Genomic DNA, 17,435 nt, shown 5'->3' with positions numbered 1-17,435 from the left:
TGACAAGACTTAAATATCTGAAGGGAGCCACTATGTCATTCTCCTTAGCCCCTGTCTTTTCTTCAGCTTAAACATCCCAAGTTCCTTTAATCTAGCAAAATAGAATCATAAATCTAGAGTTGGACAGGACCTTAAAAACCATGTAGTTCAACCTCCTCATTCTACAGATGAGGAAAGTGGGCCTAGGAAACTTAAGTGACTTGTCCAAGGTCACACAGGGAGTAGGAATCTGAGGCACTGCTTCCATTTTAGAGCCAATGACCTTTACACTGGATCATACTGCTTAGCCTCATTTGGTATAGACTCAAGGTTCTTCACCATACTGGCCCTGGAAGTCAGCACAGAACAGGGGTTCTTGATCATAGTTCAAATCTGACCTCAGACACTTATTAGCTGTGTGACCCTGGACAAATCACTTAACCGCTATCTGCCTCAGTTTCTCTAACTGTAAAGTGGGGATAATAATAGCACCTATCTCCCAGTGTTGTTGCGAGGACCAAATGAGATAATATTTGTAAAGTTCATAGCACAGTGCCTGACACATTGTAGGCACTTAATAAAATTCCTTTCCCTTTTGTGTCATGATCTGGTGAAGTCTGGTGTGTCAGTAATTTTTTTCCCTTTTGTGTCAATTTGGTGAAACCTATGGACCCCTTCTCAGAATAGTAATTTTAAATAAACAAAATACATTGGAATACAAAGGAAATCAACCATACTGAAATATCTTATTAATTATTATATATAATATATGAAATATATTATATTTGTTAATTGTAAATTGTTAATTTTTTAAAATTCACAGACCCCAGGTCTTTGTTTTGTGGAAAGCAGCTCATCCCTGGTCTGTACCGTGTAAATGTTCAGAATAAGCAGTCACCCCTCACACCTGTGTGGGCAGCTTTTATTGACAGAGAATTTGGTGATGAAATACACATAAGAAGCAAGAACAAATACTTTCCCTCCTGTTTATATATCTGAGGTGTGAATTTTATAAGGCAAGAAAAAAAAACTCTGAAATACAAAAATAAATGTCTTCCTCTTACATGACAGTATACATTATCTTACAGAGAACAGAGTCCTTGAAAACAAGCTAAAAATCACAGACAGGACAATATGGTACAGAGAAATCTAACAAGAGAGAAAGAAGAACCTCAAGGGAAGCCCATGGGGCTACTGAAATAGGAAAATGCTCGTAATCCAGGACATGAAACTGAGGCAATGCTTTGCACTGGGGTGGGGGGGAGAAGGGTGACAGGACTAAAGAGAAGGTTTTGAAAGGCTGGGAAACAAAAATGTAGATATTAAGGGCAAAGATTAGACATCAGTCTGCCCACCCAAACATCTTCTGACATCAGCCCACACATGAAGGGCACACTAGCCAGAAAAGCCATATTGAAAGACAGTTGGTTCATAGAAGATCAGTAGGTTTAGAATTTACCGTAGCTAAATGTCATCCCTTTTGTGGATTTCTGTAACAGCCAGATGGCCTCTTTTTTGGAAGGGTGACCTCTCACTTTTGCTCACAGGGCAAAAGAAACACAGAACCCAGTTGCCCTAAAGAACCTTCTTTAAATACAGTGGGAAACCTTTGCTACTGGTCCCATAGTAGAGACACTTTGGACAGAACAAACAGTAGTGAGAGGCTTCATTTTGTCAGTAAGCGTCTTAAAGATAGTATGGAGCAGCAGGAGTTCTTAATCTCTTTTTCTGACATGGCCCTTTTTGGCAAGTCTAGTGAAGGCTGAAGATTCTCTTCTCAGAATAATATTTTTAAATACATAAAATAAAATATGTAGAGTTATAAAGGAAATCAATTCTATTAAAATAAAGACATAATTCTTTTTCCCCATCCAAGTTCACAGACCCTCTGAAATCTGTCCTTAGGGAGTCTGTTAAGAGCCCTTTCTCTAGAGGGATCTCGCCAACCACTTCTGAAACACAGTTATCCCTTAGGGGAAACCAAGAGATCTCTTAATACCATAAACTCCCTCATCCCCAGTATCTTTTCTGATCATAGTCAATATACACGGAGGAATTTTGTGGTAGTTAACATGTGACTAAAAATACACCTGATACTGCTGATAACATCTCATATGGGGCAGACAGTGATTTCTCTGCAATCAGAGCTTGGAAATATCAGACTTTATAGCAGAACAGTAATTATTTGTCACTAAGACCTCACTTAGAATTATCTCTAAGCGTAGGTGGAAATATTACCCAAACAGTCCCTGAATATAAGGGAAAGGCAGTTCCCAAAAGGAGGCAACTGATTCACTAGAGATCTGATGCTCTCATAACTCACAAAGGTTTAGCTGAAATTTTGACTAAGGGCATCAAATTTTCTCTTTGGGTCGCCAGTAGTCGCTGCAGTGATTTGGGTAGGGTAGTAGGAGAGTGCAAAGTAAGACATTATCACTGGTTGCAAGTTGAGAACTCTGGTTGAAGGCAGGAAATCTAACATGGGACCTAGTTGGTAGCAACAGAATATTTGAATGCAAAGAAGGAAAATTGGCAAAGACTTTTGAAGTTTCTAATTGCTTTTTTGTCCTCAAACATGGATCAAAAGCCTACTCTCCAGTCATCCTGGCAACATATGATCAAAAATTATGACACAGAGACTACATCCATAGTAAGAAGTCCTATGACATCTTTCTCCTTATCTCTGAAATGAGGCATTGTCATTTATAGCACCTAGAACATTACACAGGGCATGGGTTCTAGGGTCCCTCCTTTTCAGAGCAGTTGCTGCTTGTTCCAAACATCTGATAATGACATAATAAGGTCGGATCACCTGGTTGCATTTACCCAGCCCCTTCTGAGATCACAACCAAATTCTCCTGCTCTCAAATCTGACAGGTAAAGGAAAAAGTCAGGTTTTTTTTTGTTTTATTTTGGTTTAATTTTTTTTTGCTTGCTTCAAATTAATTCTAGTAGCCCACTTTTACCCTCTGTTGACCTCACAAAAGATCACGACCTTCAACGACCTTTACCTTGAAACCACTCTGTAGACTTCATCTCCCACTTCCTCACCTTACTCATTATCTGCCTTTTTACTACCTCCTCATTACTACCTAATCCTTTCCTACTCCAGTTAAACCTTTCATTCTCACACAGCTTCCTATGTGAACCACAAAAGGTTGGGGATCCCTATAATCATAGGTGTGCTGACCTAGAACTAGAAAAGACTTCAGAGTGGGTCATCTAGATCAACCTTCTCATTTTATAGATGGCGAAACAGAGACTCACAGAGGTTAGATGACTTATGTAAGGTCACTTAAGGAAGAAGGAGAGCCTGGGTTTAAACTCAGGTCCTCTGACTCTAAATCCCCAGTATCATGTTTTCTTTTCCCTGACCTTATCCTGACAAACCTTACTCTCTCATACTCTGAAAATCTTAAGAATATTTTCATTTTTCTCTAAACAGCTAGGTAGGCATAAAGAGCAGAGATTGCAGAGTTGTGCCATCTCTAGGGGATACCTGCCTTAAATCATTGTCTGGGGCTTGGCAGAATGATTTTCAGTGACTATTTCTATATTATCTGTTTCAGAAATTCCAGCAGTGCCACTACAAGACTACGAATACCTGAAGAACAGGGATGCTAACTTATTGCAGCCAGTCAGTCAACAAACATTTATTAAGAGCTTACTATATTCCAAGAAATCTGCTAAGTTCTGGGGAAATTTATTTCTCCTTGTGTCTGTCTGAATGTCTTGCACAATGTCCTACACACAGTAGGAACTTGACGAATGCCAGATAGAACCTCCCAAGTTGGTGAAAGTGGCCCTTTGGAAGATGGCGGCTTCATAAAGAAGTTAGCTTCACTTTCATTTCTCAAGCTTTAGAGATTTCACAGATGATCCCATCGAGAGGGAGATGAGAGAAACCAAAACCAAACACCATCCCTCTCTGTAAATAAAGCAGACTACACCTTTCAGTTAACATAAACTATCAGGCTGTCTTAGCTGCCAACTCTCTTCTATCCTTCAGGGTTACCACATGAGGCCTGATTATTGTAGAGGAAAAGGGGCTCACCACAGGGTCAACTGTGGAGCTCTGCATTCCTGAGTGTTAGGCTTCCTCTCATGGACTCACACAATTTGGGATCTCATTACTCAATTCTTGGAAGATTTCTTGGGAAATAAATCAACCAATGGAAATGTCACTGATTGACCTTTGAAGCATCTTGGACGAAGGCATAGAAATCAGAAAATCACATTTTTCTTTTACTACTCTGGGGAATCTGGAACTGCATTTCTTGATCTATTTTCAGAGCAACCCTTGAGCGCGTTGAAGCGGTGTGCGTGCGTGTGTGTGTGTGTGTGTGTGTGTGTGTGTGTGTGTATGTATGAATTTTGTAATGTGGAAGTCAGAGAACGTGCTCCCATTCAGGAGTTTGGGCATGATCCTAATATCACATCCTACGTAACCTTGTTGAAATTTCCTGAAATTCCACAAATCTTGTTCACACTGTGAGGCACAATAATCTCCTTAGGGTTTCCATTGAAGCTGGTGAATGCACAGTATACAAAATTAACAGCAGGATGTGGATCTAGGGATTCCCTTCTCTCTCCATTAAAAATCCAGATGTTAGAATCTCTTCCTCACTTGCCTGCCTCATTCCCTGGAATTAAGCTAATTTTGTTCTGTGACTCTTTTCTGCTCATCTCTTTTCTAGCTGTAGGCATCATCTGAGACCTTATCATATTTCCAGAGCAAAATAACCTTCCTTTTCACTCAAGTTCTTTCCTTGTTAGGCATCCTTTGTTGTAGAGATTTCCAAAGCCTTCTCAGCCCTGAGGCACATAGGGGACCTTGTGTGATCTTAGGCACACCAGCAAACCTCTCCAAGGCCTCTGTTTTTAATACTGAAAACAAGGAGGCTAAATTAGGTGATTTATAAGGTGCTATCCAACTCTAAGTCTATGACAGTGAAAGCTTCCCAGTCTATCTGGACCTCTTAAGCTGCTTTAATTTATTATAGGATCACCCAGTAGGATCATAGATCTAGAACTTGAAGGAACCTCAAAGGCCATCTGGTCTAATTCCCTCATTTTACAGATAAAGAAACAGAGGTCTGGATGCTCCAAGTTATATAAGTCATGTTGGAGGCAGGATTTGAACTAAGGCTCTCCAACTCCAAAGCCACTGTTCTTAACAGACGCTTAGCCATGGAATCCTCAGTTGGACCATTTATTGCCCAACTCTTAGGTTTGCCTGGGGGTAAACTTCTGTATTTTCATTAATAGATGAAAATAAGGAGTTCACCTAATACTAAGCATAATTTAGTAGCCTTCCCTGTTCCATCTCCAGGCCTTGTGAGAAAACAGAAATAAAAGTGGAGAAGACAAAAAGAAATGCCAAAATAAAATTAGAAAAGGAAAGAAAGTTGAAATGTAAAAAGAGAGCAATATATACTTATCTGTCTAATCTTCTTAGAGGGTGAAGGTAGGGTCCTTACCTATTCCATATAGGTGAAATGCCAAGAGTGTCAATAAATATTTACAGATGATGATAGTCATTAAAATGGGGGTTAAACAAGGAGAAGAATATTCCCTAAACCTTAGGAAAGGCTCCATCATCTGTTCACCAAGCAGAAGTGTCATTAGGAGCAAAGAAAAGCCAGCTATAAATAAAACCTTTTGTGGAAGATTTTCTAAGGGGTTGAATGTAGTCAGCCTGAACCACATGAAACATCTTAATGGAAACTGGTCTGTGAGCGAGAGATCTAGGGGAGAGACTGTAGAGCTGTGGGATACACCAAGAGAAACAGTTACCTATATCATTCATCATGATCACTATCTAAAGAGCAATAACATATGAAAACCTACTATATAATGCACAGAGAAGTACCTGGCTAAAGCTCTTAAATAATCAGAATATGAATTTTTTTCCAGTGCAATAGATATAATTTAGAAATCGGAAGATTCCAGATCATTGGAACACATTTCAAAGAGAGTTCTCAATGAGCTATCTTAACAACCTGACTTGTCTTACAAGCTCTATTTAATTTGACCTATAATTAGTTTTTGCTTGGGCTGAACTATAGTCATTTCTGTACCTGGGACAAGTGGGAAGGGGGTAGGCTCACCTGGAGTACAGCCCCTGAGGGAAGGAAGTTACAAGATTTGTAAGCTGCTGAAATGGGAGGAAGGGTAAGCAACTATAACGGGAACAGAGTAGGGAAATATGCCATGGGACGAAGCTATAGATATCCTCCAAATTTCTCACCTTGGGACAAAGCTCCAGTCACCGTGCCTTAGTTACAGCTCTGTGCTTGGGTCTACAAAAGAATAATTTCCCAGTTTCCCTTGCCCTTTTCTCTTTGTAACTAAAACATCAAAACATAAGGATAAAGCTATTGGGAAAGTGATATATTTCTTCTGTTTTTTTCTGATAAATTAGATATTCCAAATGAAAGGATTTTTACAATGCAATTTCCTTTCCACTTTTTCTATTTTTTCATATTTTTCTGTGCTTTAATCAGATTGCAACTGATTTGGCATAGCTTTATTGAGACTAACTTTCAGTTTGCAATTTCTGGTCTTTCTGCATTTCCACTGTTTATAGCATATAACTAGCCCACTGTAGACAATTATCATTGGAATATAAAACTGTCCTTTTAGATTTTAAAAAAAAGAACACCACACTTTTGTGCGTGTGTTAGCTCTTTAGTCCCTATTATTTAAGCAAAGCTTAGCATTGAGCCCAAACTAGGAATGATAATGTCTCTGCAAGACCTTAATTCACATTCAAGCCAGAGAAGGAGCTAGGTTTGGGACGACATTTGCGATCATTTAAATACTGTACACGTTGGGGATCATTTAAAAGAAGAACCAAGTCAAAAGTAAACAATAAAACCACTTGAAGTCAAAGTCTTGACACAATTTAGTGTGACCTCTTCCCTAGTGCAAAAGTCTGGGCCATCAGGCCTTGAGGGAGAGGACGCTTTACAGATGGCTGTTTTACAGGTGTCTTCCTTTCTGAAGCTTGTCAATGGGCAGTAAAGTCCACTGTTCCCAGAAGTCACGCAAATCTGGTTTTCTGTTTTCAGTTAAGCAAAGAATAAGCGCTGGATGAGTTTTCCACGGATGAGCTGGTTGTTTCTGGGGTCGACACGTTGTACGTTCCTAGAAGACAAGGGAAAAGCAGCAGGTAGAAGCTGTTCTCAAGGTGGAAAGTTGATGCTTCTTATTTTGCCCACCAGGGGGTGCTCTGCTCTAATGGACGGGCAAACTCCAACATGCCTTAGAATAAGTTGGAAGGTCCTGGTCTTCCTCCCAACCATCAGAATCCTCCAGACTAGAGCCAAGTTTATTGCTCTCAAGCATGCATGGCAGCAGAAAAGCCCCAACTACATTTCATGCCTCACTAACAGCCAAAGAGCAGCCAGATCTCTACCAAGCTCTGAGTGTAGCTAGCTACTCCCACAAGCTTGATCCAAAGCCACCACATGCACAGGACAGGAGGGGCTGGAGTTCCCATGCTTGCAGTAAGTGGCAGGCTTGGTCAGAGCTGCCCCTTTCCCCCTTTTGGTTTCTGTGACCTGGATAGATATCAAAGAAGGGAGTAGAGAGGGAGAGAGAAAGAGTAGAAAGAAGAGAAGGAGGGGAGGGAAAAAGGGGATGTTGAGGGAAGACTGGGAAAGAAGTGGAAGTGTGAAGGAGGGATTCAGAAGAAAGTGCTAGGAGAGAGTGAGGTGGGAGAATGGGAGCTAGAGGCGGGTGCAGGGACACACAGTATGTGTTTGGGGAGGGGAGTGCCCACCCTACCATCAAAATCATGGACTGCAACAGCCAACAAGGCTTCCATCACTGCATGGGGGGGCCTTTGTGACTGCTGACAACATAAACCAAAGCGACAGTCATTACTGAGCACCAAAGAACACCAGAACTCCAGTGGAATAAATGATGGAAGAGAGGTCTATGCAGATATCTAGGGAACGTCAAGCAGTCATTGGGCATTTGAATTTTCCATTAATTCTATCAGCTTCTTGGGTTGTCTTCTTGACTGTAATCATATCCATAAATTCAACTTTAAAAATTAGATTTGATCTGGATAACTCTAATAAAAGCTTATATAGATTTTATTGTTTTTTTTTCTTTCTTTTTAGGCAATCAGGGTTAAGTGACTTGCCCAGGGTCACATGGCTAGTAAGTATGAGGCTGGATTTGAACTCAGGTCCTCCTGACTTCAGGGCCCACAGTGCCAGCTAGCTGACCTTATGTTTCCTTTTTTGGTTTAAGTTATATGGATAATTGCAACTGTGCAGACCTGACTTACAGAGTTCCCTGAATTTCATATTTTCCCTGAATTTCGTTTTTAATGTCAAATAGGATAATTTATTTATTTTGTTTTCCTTGTTCCCAGAGATTATACTTATTCATATGAATGACTGTCTTTAATCGGCAAAATGTTTTATTGGCAACATCTTCAGAGGGTTTAGTCATTTCTATTTGAACCTTTGAGGGTAGTTTATTTCCAAAGTAGAAGGTTGGTTGTCCCCTTTTTTTGAAATAAATAATCCACCAAAAATGTAGAAAACATTGTACCCTCTACATATATTTGTCAATAAAAGGCTTTTCCATGGCTTGTTTTCAAACAAAACAACACAGCGTGGACTCTGCTGGAAATTTGGTAGACTTGGGCATGTGTAGTAAGTATCTTGTCAGATATGAGAATGATGGGGGTACTGGTGAGTTCTGAAGATGCCCACTACCCCTATTGTGGACACCCCTATCATCTTTTGTTTTTTTGAAGAGGACCTGCTTCAGGATAAAAGTGCCAGAATGCGGTCTGAACGACATTACATTCTGTGCAGTTCAGATTACTTTGTGTAGTTTGAAAAAGTTGAACATTCAGATTTTCACATTTGCATCTAAACTGCAAGTCTGAACAGAAACACAGAGCCCAGACGGATAAATTCCAGTTTTTCAAAGCTGTAGAATCAGATCCTCTTGAGGCAATCATCTAAGTGAGCTCAAAGTGGATGACGCTGAGGCTTATGAAAGTGACTTTCACATAAATATGTAACATATAACGCAAAAGTGCCTATTGACATAAATAGAATCACTCAGGAGGGAGCAGTTTGTGTGTGTGTGTGTGTGCGCGTGCGTGTGTGTGTGTGTGTGTGTGTGTGTGTGTGCCTCTAACCCTAAAAATACAACTTTCTTAAATCGCGTCTAGAATCCCAAGACATTATTTTATGCCCACAAGGCCCAGGGGTTGCCACATAGTAAATAATTGCCCACTGAAATTTCCCTTCACATTAACTCTTACATTTTTTAAAAAGTAGGCATTTATCTGAATTTTTTAAAATGAGCCTACCCCTCCCCTACCCCTGGCCAAATAAAGTCATTACTCTTCACATCGAAGTCCTAAAAGTATCAAGGAAGTTATCACAGGACAAAGAACTCATCCGCTTAACTGACTTGAGAATATCTGTAAGTCACTGCGTACCTGTTTTACCAAACAAATTGTTAAATCTTCTCGATATTGGAGAACTCATGGAAAATACAGGAGTAGATGAAGCCAGAGATGTCGACTAGAAGGCAGAAAAAAGCATCATTTAGAAGCATTGCAATTTTGTTTAGAGCACAAAACTAGCAAGGCCAAGGTCCAGAGCTGAATTCTGGTGGGTCAGCTTTTGTCTCTTCAGTGACCACAGCCGCATCCTTGGTCCCAACCACCAATCAAGCAAATGGTCACTTAGTCACAAGGGGAATTTAGCAGAGAAAGTGTGGAGAGGTATACATTTCAATTTTCTTAAGTGTAGCATCAGATACCAGGCATCCATCACAGAACATTAGAGAAATAATTAATAAATAGTGGCCACTGGGAATCTCTTTATGTATGATCAGCACATTATACTGATGTAGGATAAGTTTATTTTTTCCGGAAAGAACTATAGCTACTAGGAGTCAAATTATTTCTTTTGGTTGTAGACTCCTCTAGTACATTGATTTCTTAATTTTGACTATATTAATTAATTTTGTTTGAAATTCAATTTAATTTTAATTGATATTAAAAATCATTGCCTTAGGCTGTCCACATTCATGATGTCCCAGCTTAAGGATCTCCTGACTTCATACTAATTAAAACTCAGTGTCTGTGCTTACAGAGGGCAAAGAAATAGGGTTGGGGGGAGGATGAAGCAATTTCCTTTATAACTGATTTTAGTGTAAGTTCCTTGAGGTCAGAGACTTTCATTTTTGTCTTTGTACCTCTAGTACCTAGCACAGCATCTAGAACTTAGTAGGTGCTTAATAAAAGCTCATTAATTGGAAAGACTGGTTTGAGGGATCCTGTTTCTGTGGATCAAAGCCATTGCTTAGCCCTCTACTTGGCCACTTATCAGGCGGCGCTACCTGTGAAAAGCAAAGCAAAATCTCCAGAAAGAAAGAATGTACCTTTGTGTGCTGTGAAGACCATCTAGACAGGGAGAATTTATGCAGCAGAGCTTCCTGTACCTGTGTTGTTTGAAAGAAGTCATCAGTGAATCAACTGAGCAAGACTAAGCCTCTAGCATTACAGGATATCCTAAATTCAGGGATTTCATGACTAGAACACTTACCTTCTTATCCCAGAGGCATCCAAATAACAAAATGAATAATCCCTAGGGGAAAAAAAGATTGAAAAAATAAATTTGCTTTTTCTCAGTTGTAAGGGGATAGCAGTCACAGCCCCTCTCAGTAGAAGCCACTGTGACATTTTTGCTAACTGGTAGGTACCTTTGCATTGTGCTGATTTTTTCAAAGCCTGGAATCAGAGAAAGAATGTAGATAGATAGACAGATAGATGGACAGACAGACAGACAGATAGATAGACATATCTGTTCGTCTATCTGTCTGACTGTCTGACCATATATCCATCTGTCTGTCCATCCCTCTCTCTCTCTCTCTCTCTCTCTCTCTCTCTCTCACTCGATATAGAATATATCTATAGATAGAAGAGAATAGAAGAACAGAGTTCAAATACTGCTTCTAACTTCAATGGCTGCATGATTCTGGGCAAGTCACATAACCTTTAGATGCTCTGGGTAGCTCTCTAAAAAACTATCTCAGACTGTAATTTACAGAGAAGATGCTATCCAGTTCTAGTCCAAGGAATTTCCTTATCTGGGTGGTTCCCTATACCAATGAAATCTCAGATCCGGTCCCTATTTCTAGGATTGAAGAGTTAGAGCTGGAAGAAACCTCAAGGGCCATAAAAATCAAACCTCTTCGCTTCACAGATGAGGAAACTGAGGCCAAGGGGTTAAGTGAGTAGATCAAAGTCACACAGGGAGTAAACAGTAGGGGCAGAATTTGAACTCATATCCTTGGACTCCAAATTCAGGATCCCTGTATACAATGCCTATTAGAGGGGAAATGACAGCATTCATGGATTTTCTAAATCCTTGTGATAATCGACCACACTGTAGGAGGGGTCAAGGAAATGAGCCTCCGTATGTAAAGAGGATGACAAGTGACGAAAACATTTTTATTTTTAAACAAGGATAAATTCAACTAAGTAAGGTTTTCTTAAACTTCCTTCAGCCCCTCACCTCCACACCAGCCCTATCCCTCTGGTGAACTATGTTCCTGTTGGTTAATTTGTTCAGTTCTTTTATCATTCAAATGGTTGGGAAGTGAGCCTGGATCTAAGTGGTGAGAATTGATTAGACACAAGGGTATACGAAAGAATCTTGTACCAGAATATGCAATGAACTTTTACGTGTGTGTGTGTGTGTGTGTGTGTGTGTGTGTGTGTGTGTGTGTGTAACTGAATTAAAGACGTTGCTGCTTTGGAGCTTGGTCCTGAAGGTGGGGTGATCATAAACGGTGACAGATCTAAGGCTTGGCCTGGCGACAGGTTTTCTAGTGCTTGGCTCTATCATCTGAACTTTGCATGGCCATAGCCCTGGGCATCCTCCTGGTAGGACCATTCCCCTCTAGGTTCCATGGTTCTGTTACATTCCATGGCTTTGGGGGATATAGAGATGGCTCAGTATCTTCCCCAAGAAGGAGGCTGAATGTGGCTTAATTGGTGGAGGGCTGGACTTGGAATCAGAGAGGTCTGGGTTTAAGTCCTGATCCTGACACTTGCTAGTTATGTGATTATGGGTAAACCACCTAGCATCTGAGCTTTAGTTCCTTCCTCTGTAAATTGGGGACAATAATAACGGATAATTATACAGTGTTTAAGTGAGCCCAATGATGCGTGTATACATAAGGGTATATGTATGCTATATACACATCTATTACCTTATTTAAGCTGTGAAGCTTAAATTCCTCATAACCACGTGAGGTGAAACTCTAGCCATTCTTATCCCCACTGTACAGATGAGAAAACAGAGGTACAGAGAAATTAAATAATTCGCTTAATATTGCTTAGCCGGGATGTGTCAGAGGCAGGCCAGATAATGCAGTGTACCGGATAGTATACTGGACTTAAAGCCAAGAAGGCCTGGGTTCAAACCTTGCCTCTTATTTTTTTTTAGTCATGTGACCTTAGACCAACCATTTATTTAAGCTTTCTGAATTTGGGCTTGTTTGATAGAATTGTTTAGAGGGTCAAAAAAAATGCTTCACAAACGTAAAAGTAAGATATACACAAATATGTGCTTATATAGATATATATAATGTCTGTGTGTGTACGTGTATATGTACATGTAATATATGTATAAATATCTGTTTTTATCATGAAATTGATTTAGATAGTATGAGAGAAAGGATTTTCCTTTTCTGTAATATTAATAGGAAGGAAACTTTCTATCGAGCATGAATCTACGGTCTTGGAATGAATTCTGGGCTTCCTGAGTTTTGGGATTCCGGTAGTGTAGGGTAGACAGCTTCTATGGACCATACTGCTTCTCAATTTCCATTCTCACTTTGCACTAATGCATCACAATGGAATGGAGAAAAGAAGGACCTAGGCTCAAAATAGGCCTTGGTCACTGACTAGCTATACTACTTGGGAATATATAACCTCTCTGACCATCAGTTTTCTCATCTGTGACATGGGAATAATAACTGTCTCTACTCAAAGGAGTGTTGTGAGGGGTCGACTAAGAATGTCCATAAAATGCTATTTAAAACACTACATAAATATCTGCCATTATTAATATTCACAATAAGTTTTATAATAAAGTAATAACTACAACAGTAATAAGCGATCCCACCGCCTCCCACCCTCCAGTCGACTTCACCAAAGCACTTACTTGGAAGGCATTCAGTAGGGTAAATACAATGTGGAACACAGCATTGCTTCCCTGGAACACAGTGGCCAGTCCGAACCCCCAGGTGAGTCCTAGGAGGGGAGTGAGGACACCGATACTCTTGCTGATCTGAAACAGGCTGTTCTTCTCCTGAATGCTTGGCTTGTCCCCGATGGAGGGCCTCAGGATTTTGGTGATGACCACGAACGTTATGCTCACATTTATCACCACGATGATCAGTGCAGGAATCACAAAAGCCAGGAGGGCCTTGGTGTCATCCCAGTTAAGCCAGCAGGCATTTTTCCTCATGTACACATCCTTTGGCTGGGTGACCCCCACCGTGATGATGGAGATGACCAGTGGGCAACCATAGCCCAGGGAGAAGGCAATCGCCTTCTGGACAGATTTGCTTGTGTCATGGAGGATAAAGACCAAGCGGTAGAAAAGCATGAGACCCAGGGTCAACATCCAGAAGAAGACGCTGAGATAAAAGAAGTGGATGAAGAAGGTGGCAGCCACACAAGCCATTTCATTGAACAGGTAGCTCTGATCATGAATGGCAGCAGATACAATGAACCAGGCGTCAGCAATCAGGAGGGAGGCTGCGATGTTTATAATACAAACATGGCGCATGTAAGAAGTCCGGTTTTTGGTCACCGATTTCCAGACAAAAGCTTCAACCACAAGACAGGCTGCTAGACTCAAGATGGAAAAGCCTAGGCCAATATAAGAAATGATATCCAGCAGTATTTTTAGGAGGGAGTTGGGGTCAGGAGAATCAGGGGACATCAGGATAGAAAATGAAGTTAAGTGATTACAGCTGCAGAAGACACTGTCCTCTTTCGTTTGTTCAACAAAGCACCCACTATTGTCCCATCCCCCCGTGTAGTTGGAGAGGTGATAGTTCCAGAAGACACACTGGGGTGCCACCAATGACAGATCGTTTTTCTTAAATTTCATTGAAATCTTGAACGCTTTCATCACACCCTGGCTCACAGTGGTTGTCATCACCAGACCATTCACAAAGTTCTTGTTCTGGACACTCTGGGGCAGGATAGCTTTTAGTGTTGGGTATGCCAGCGTGATGATGGATGAATTTGGCTCCAGGTTTTCTATCTGTTGCTTGTCGATGATCACCTGGCCCCAGAGATTGGAATCGGGAAAGAGAAAGTGCTGGTCGTAGTCGGTGATGCGTGTGGCCGTAGTCACGAGGCCTCTCATTTGCACGTTGGGGTGCATGATGGAAGGAATGACACTGACTCCCTGGTGCAGCCCTCTGGAGAACCTCTCCACAGAATCTAGCAGCTGAGAGCTCTCATTGGCCTGTTGCTGATGCAGAGACTGCCAGGTACTCAGTATGGGTTTGCTGAGAATGATATTGACTGTAGAGAGCACATGCTGTAAGAGAGATAGTCCAGCACAACAGAATGTAAGCTCATTGAGATCAGGCATTATTTAGTTTTTGAATTTGTATCCTCAATGCCCAGCACAGTGCATGGCATATAATAGGTCCTCCACAAATACTTCAATTCAAATGAATACACAGTTAGGAAGAAATAGAACATTACTCTAGAGGCAGAGTTCACGCCTTTTTTGCTTGTCAGGGACACCTCTGGCAGGCTAGAGATGCCTGTGGACCCCTTCTCAGAATGATGTTTTTAAATGTGAAATAAAATGTATCAGATTACAAAGAAAATCAATTATATTGGGATAAAGATTTAATTTTTTTTTCCCATTCTGTGCTCACATCTATCCACAGATCTTTTGAAGGTCCACGGACACTGGGTTGAGAAGCTAGAAATTGTTTGAGTCGATGATGGGGGAGAAGAAGAAAATGAGCATGGAAGAAATAATGTCGAGTTAGAAGATTAGAGCTAAAACACCCCACCATGGGCAGCAGGACTGGCTGGCAAACTCCTTTGATAACTACTCCTCTCCTCTCCTCCTAAGTCTATTAAACTTCTCTTTACCTCAAGTATGAAGAGAATAAGAAAACCAGATTGCCCTCGTGATGCCACGTGCTCCCCTGTTCATGACCTCTGTCCTTTCCCCTGTGATATTCAAACCTAACACTTTGTCTTTGCAAAGTCCTTATCACTCGCTACGAGTAACCAAGAGATTCAGCATCTTTGCACAGACTGTCTCGCCGTGGCTGATTACCTGCTTGCCTCAACTCCATATCAGAGTAGGTGGCACAGTGGCTAGAGGACTGGACTTGGGAGTCAGAAAAACTGGAGTTCAAATATTGCCTCAGACAATTACTATCTGTGTGCCTCTGGGCAAGTCACCGAATTTCTCTGTGCCTCAGTGTCTTCATTTGTATTATTTGGAGAATACTACTTCTTAGTCCCTACTTCCTAGGGTTTTTGAGAGGGTCAAATGAAATAACTATTGCAAAGCTCTTAGCACTATACTTGGCACACGGTAAATGCTATAGAAGTATTAATTATTATTGCTATAATTATTATGACCTCCCAGGATTGTTGTGAGGCTCAAATGAGATAATCATTATAAAAGACTTAGTACAGTTTGTTGGGTCATTTCACATGTGTCTGACTCTTCATGGCCCCATTTGGGGTTTTCTTTGGCAAAGATACTGTAGTGCATTGCCATTTCCTTCTCCAGCTCATTTTACATATGAGGAAACTGAGGCAAAAAGGGAGAAGTGACTTGCCCAGGGTCACACACCCAATGTCTGAGGTCAGATTTGAACTCCGGAATATGAGTCTTTCTGACTTCAGGCCCAGCGCTCTATCTATCTAGCTGCCCTTAGCACAGTGTCTGGCATATAGTAAGTGCTATAAAAATACCGTTATAAATTATTATATTATTAATAAATTATTATTAAAATTATATTATTTTATTATTATTAAATATCCTTATTACCTCCCAGGGTTGGTATGAGGATCAGATGAGATAACATCAATAAAGTGCTTTACAAACTTTATGGAAATTTTATTATTATAATTATCTTAGAATCCCTAACTTCTTTCAAGGCTCAGTCCTAGTATCCCCTTCCTATGGAAAACCTACCCTGACTCTTAGACATTTGCACTAGCCTCACTAGCCTCAAATTATCTTCTATTTTCTTCTCTGTTTCTATGTTGTATTCTCCAATAAAAAGGAAGCTTCTTGGGAGCAGAAAATTTGTGTTTATCTCTGTAGCCATTTACACTATGTAGCATGGTGACTGGTATGTAGTAGATGCTTAACAAATGTTTGCTGAATCAAATTGCCTCGTAGAAGCTTTTCATTCAATATGGCTCATGTTTCTGAGAAGTGGTCATGTTTCTACACTGTTTCCTGATACAGGGAAGGGCAGGTACCAAAATGAAATTGAGAAAAGTTACCAGAAGTCCAAAAGACTTGGAACACTAGAACCATAATCGGCAGTCCATACATTGGATTTGACCAGTGTTACCTGTAGTATGGCCTTGGCAATGACCAAATGACCAAGAAACTGCCCTGGCATAGGTTGTTGTGTTTGTCCTTCGTTCTCGAAGAGGGCCATGACATCAAGGAAATGATGACATGACTTGCAGTTGACTTTGGTTTGAGTGAGAGAGGGCTGTGCAAGGTCACTAGCCTCACTTTGTCCTCCAGTGCCATCTGGGTCCAGTGGCCTGATATTCACCAGGATGACTGGAGATGGCCCAGGATGCAATGGAAGACCCTGGCCCTTTCAGGCTAAGGCCTTTTCAGGTTTTCAGTTTGAGTGCGGCAACACCCATTCAGTAAATAGGTCTCTTTAAAAAGTGAGTCAAGGGATGGCCCCATTAATTAGAAAAAAAGGAAAAAAAATCAAGCTGGGAAGGGAAGACCCTCAGAGTTGCTGTTCCAAAGAGAAACAGTTACCATTGACATTCATTCTAAGCCAGGAGGGCTGGAGGGAAGGAAGGAAGGAAGGAAGGAAGGAAGGAAGGAAGGAAGGAAGGAAGGAAGGAAGGAAGGAAGGAAGGAAGGAAGGAAGGAGGGAAGGAGGGAAGGAAGGAGGGAAGGAAAGAAGGAAGGAAGAAAGGAAAGAAGGAAGGAAGGAATCTAGCTAGTAAACTCCAAGTTGAGTGGGCAGCTTCTGGCCATCAAAATCTACCTTCCTTTGGAGAGGAGAAGGAAGAGAGGGAGAGGGAAAGGGAGAGGGAGAGGGAGAGGATGAGCTGAGTTACCCAAGTAGTTGGGTCCCCTTTCAGGCAGCTCAGTCTACTCACGGGTTGTCCCTTGGTAGTATCTCTGGAAAGATTT

General features: G+C 41.0%; 1 protein-coding gene across 3 annotated transcripts in view; it reads right to left on the bottom strand.

Moving 5' to 3' along the window:
• Positions 1–885: 885 nt before the first annotated feature.
• The window catches only part of ADGRF5 (adhesion G protein-coupled receptor F5), a 158,195-nt gene continuing 141,645 nt past the window's right edge, over positions 886–17,435 (bottom strand). For 2 of the 3 annotated variants that reach the window (XM_036766095.1, XM_036766094.1), the window contains exons 17-21: positions 13,200–14,594; positions 10,572–10,613; positions 10,408–10,467; positions 9,458–9,542; positions 886–7,128 (exon numbers count right to left, since the gene is read on the bottom strand). In XM_036766095.1, the coding sequence (XP_036621990.1) occupies positions 7,049–7,128; positions 9,458–9,542; positions 10,408–10,467; positions 10,572–10,613; positions 13,200–14,594 (1,662 nt within the window). In that variant the 3' untranslated portion in view covers positions 886–7,048. Of the gene's footprint in view, positions 7,129–7,770; positions 7,838–9,457; positions 9,543–10,407; positions 10,468–10,571; positions 10,614–13,199; positions 14,595–17,435 lie in introns of all 3 variants that reach the window. The other variant, XM_036766096.1, reaches the window with a different exon arrangement.

Source organism: Trichosurus vulpecula, chromosome 7 (genome assembly GCF_011100635.1).
Source record: "Trichosurus vulpecula isolate mTriVul1 chromosome 7, mTriVul1.pri, whole genome shotgun sequence".
NCBI classification, from domain to species: domain Eukaryota; kingdom Metazoa; phylum Chordata; class Mammalia; order Diprotodontia; family Phalangeridae; genus Trichosurus; species Trichosurus vulpecula.
Note: the sequence above shows the minus strand (reverse complement) of the source record. Positions and strands in the feature narration are given on the sequence as shown.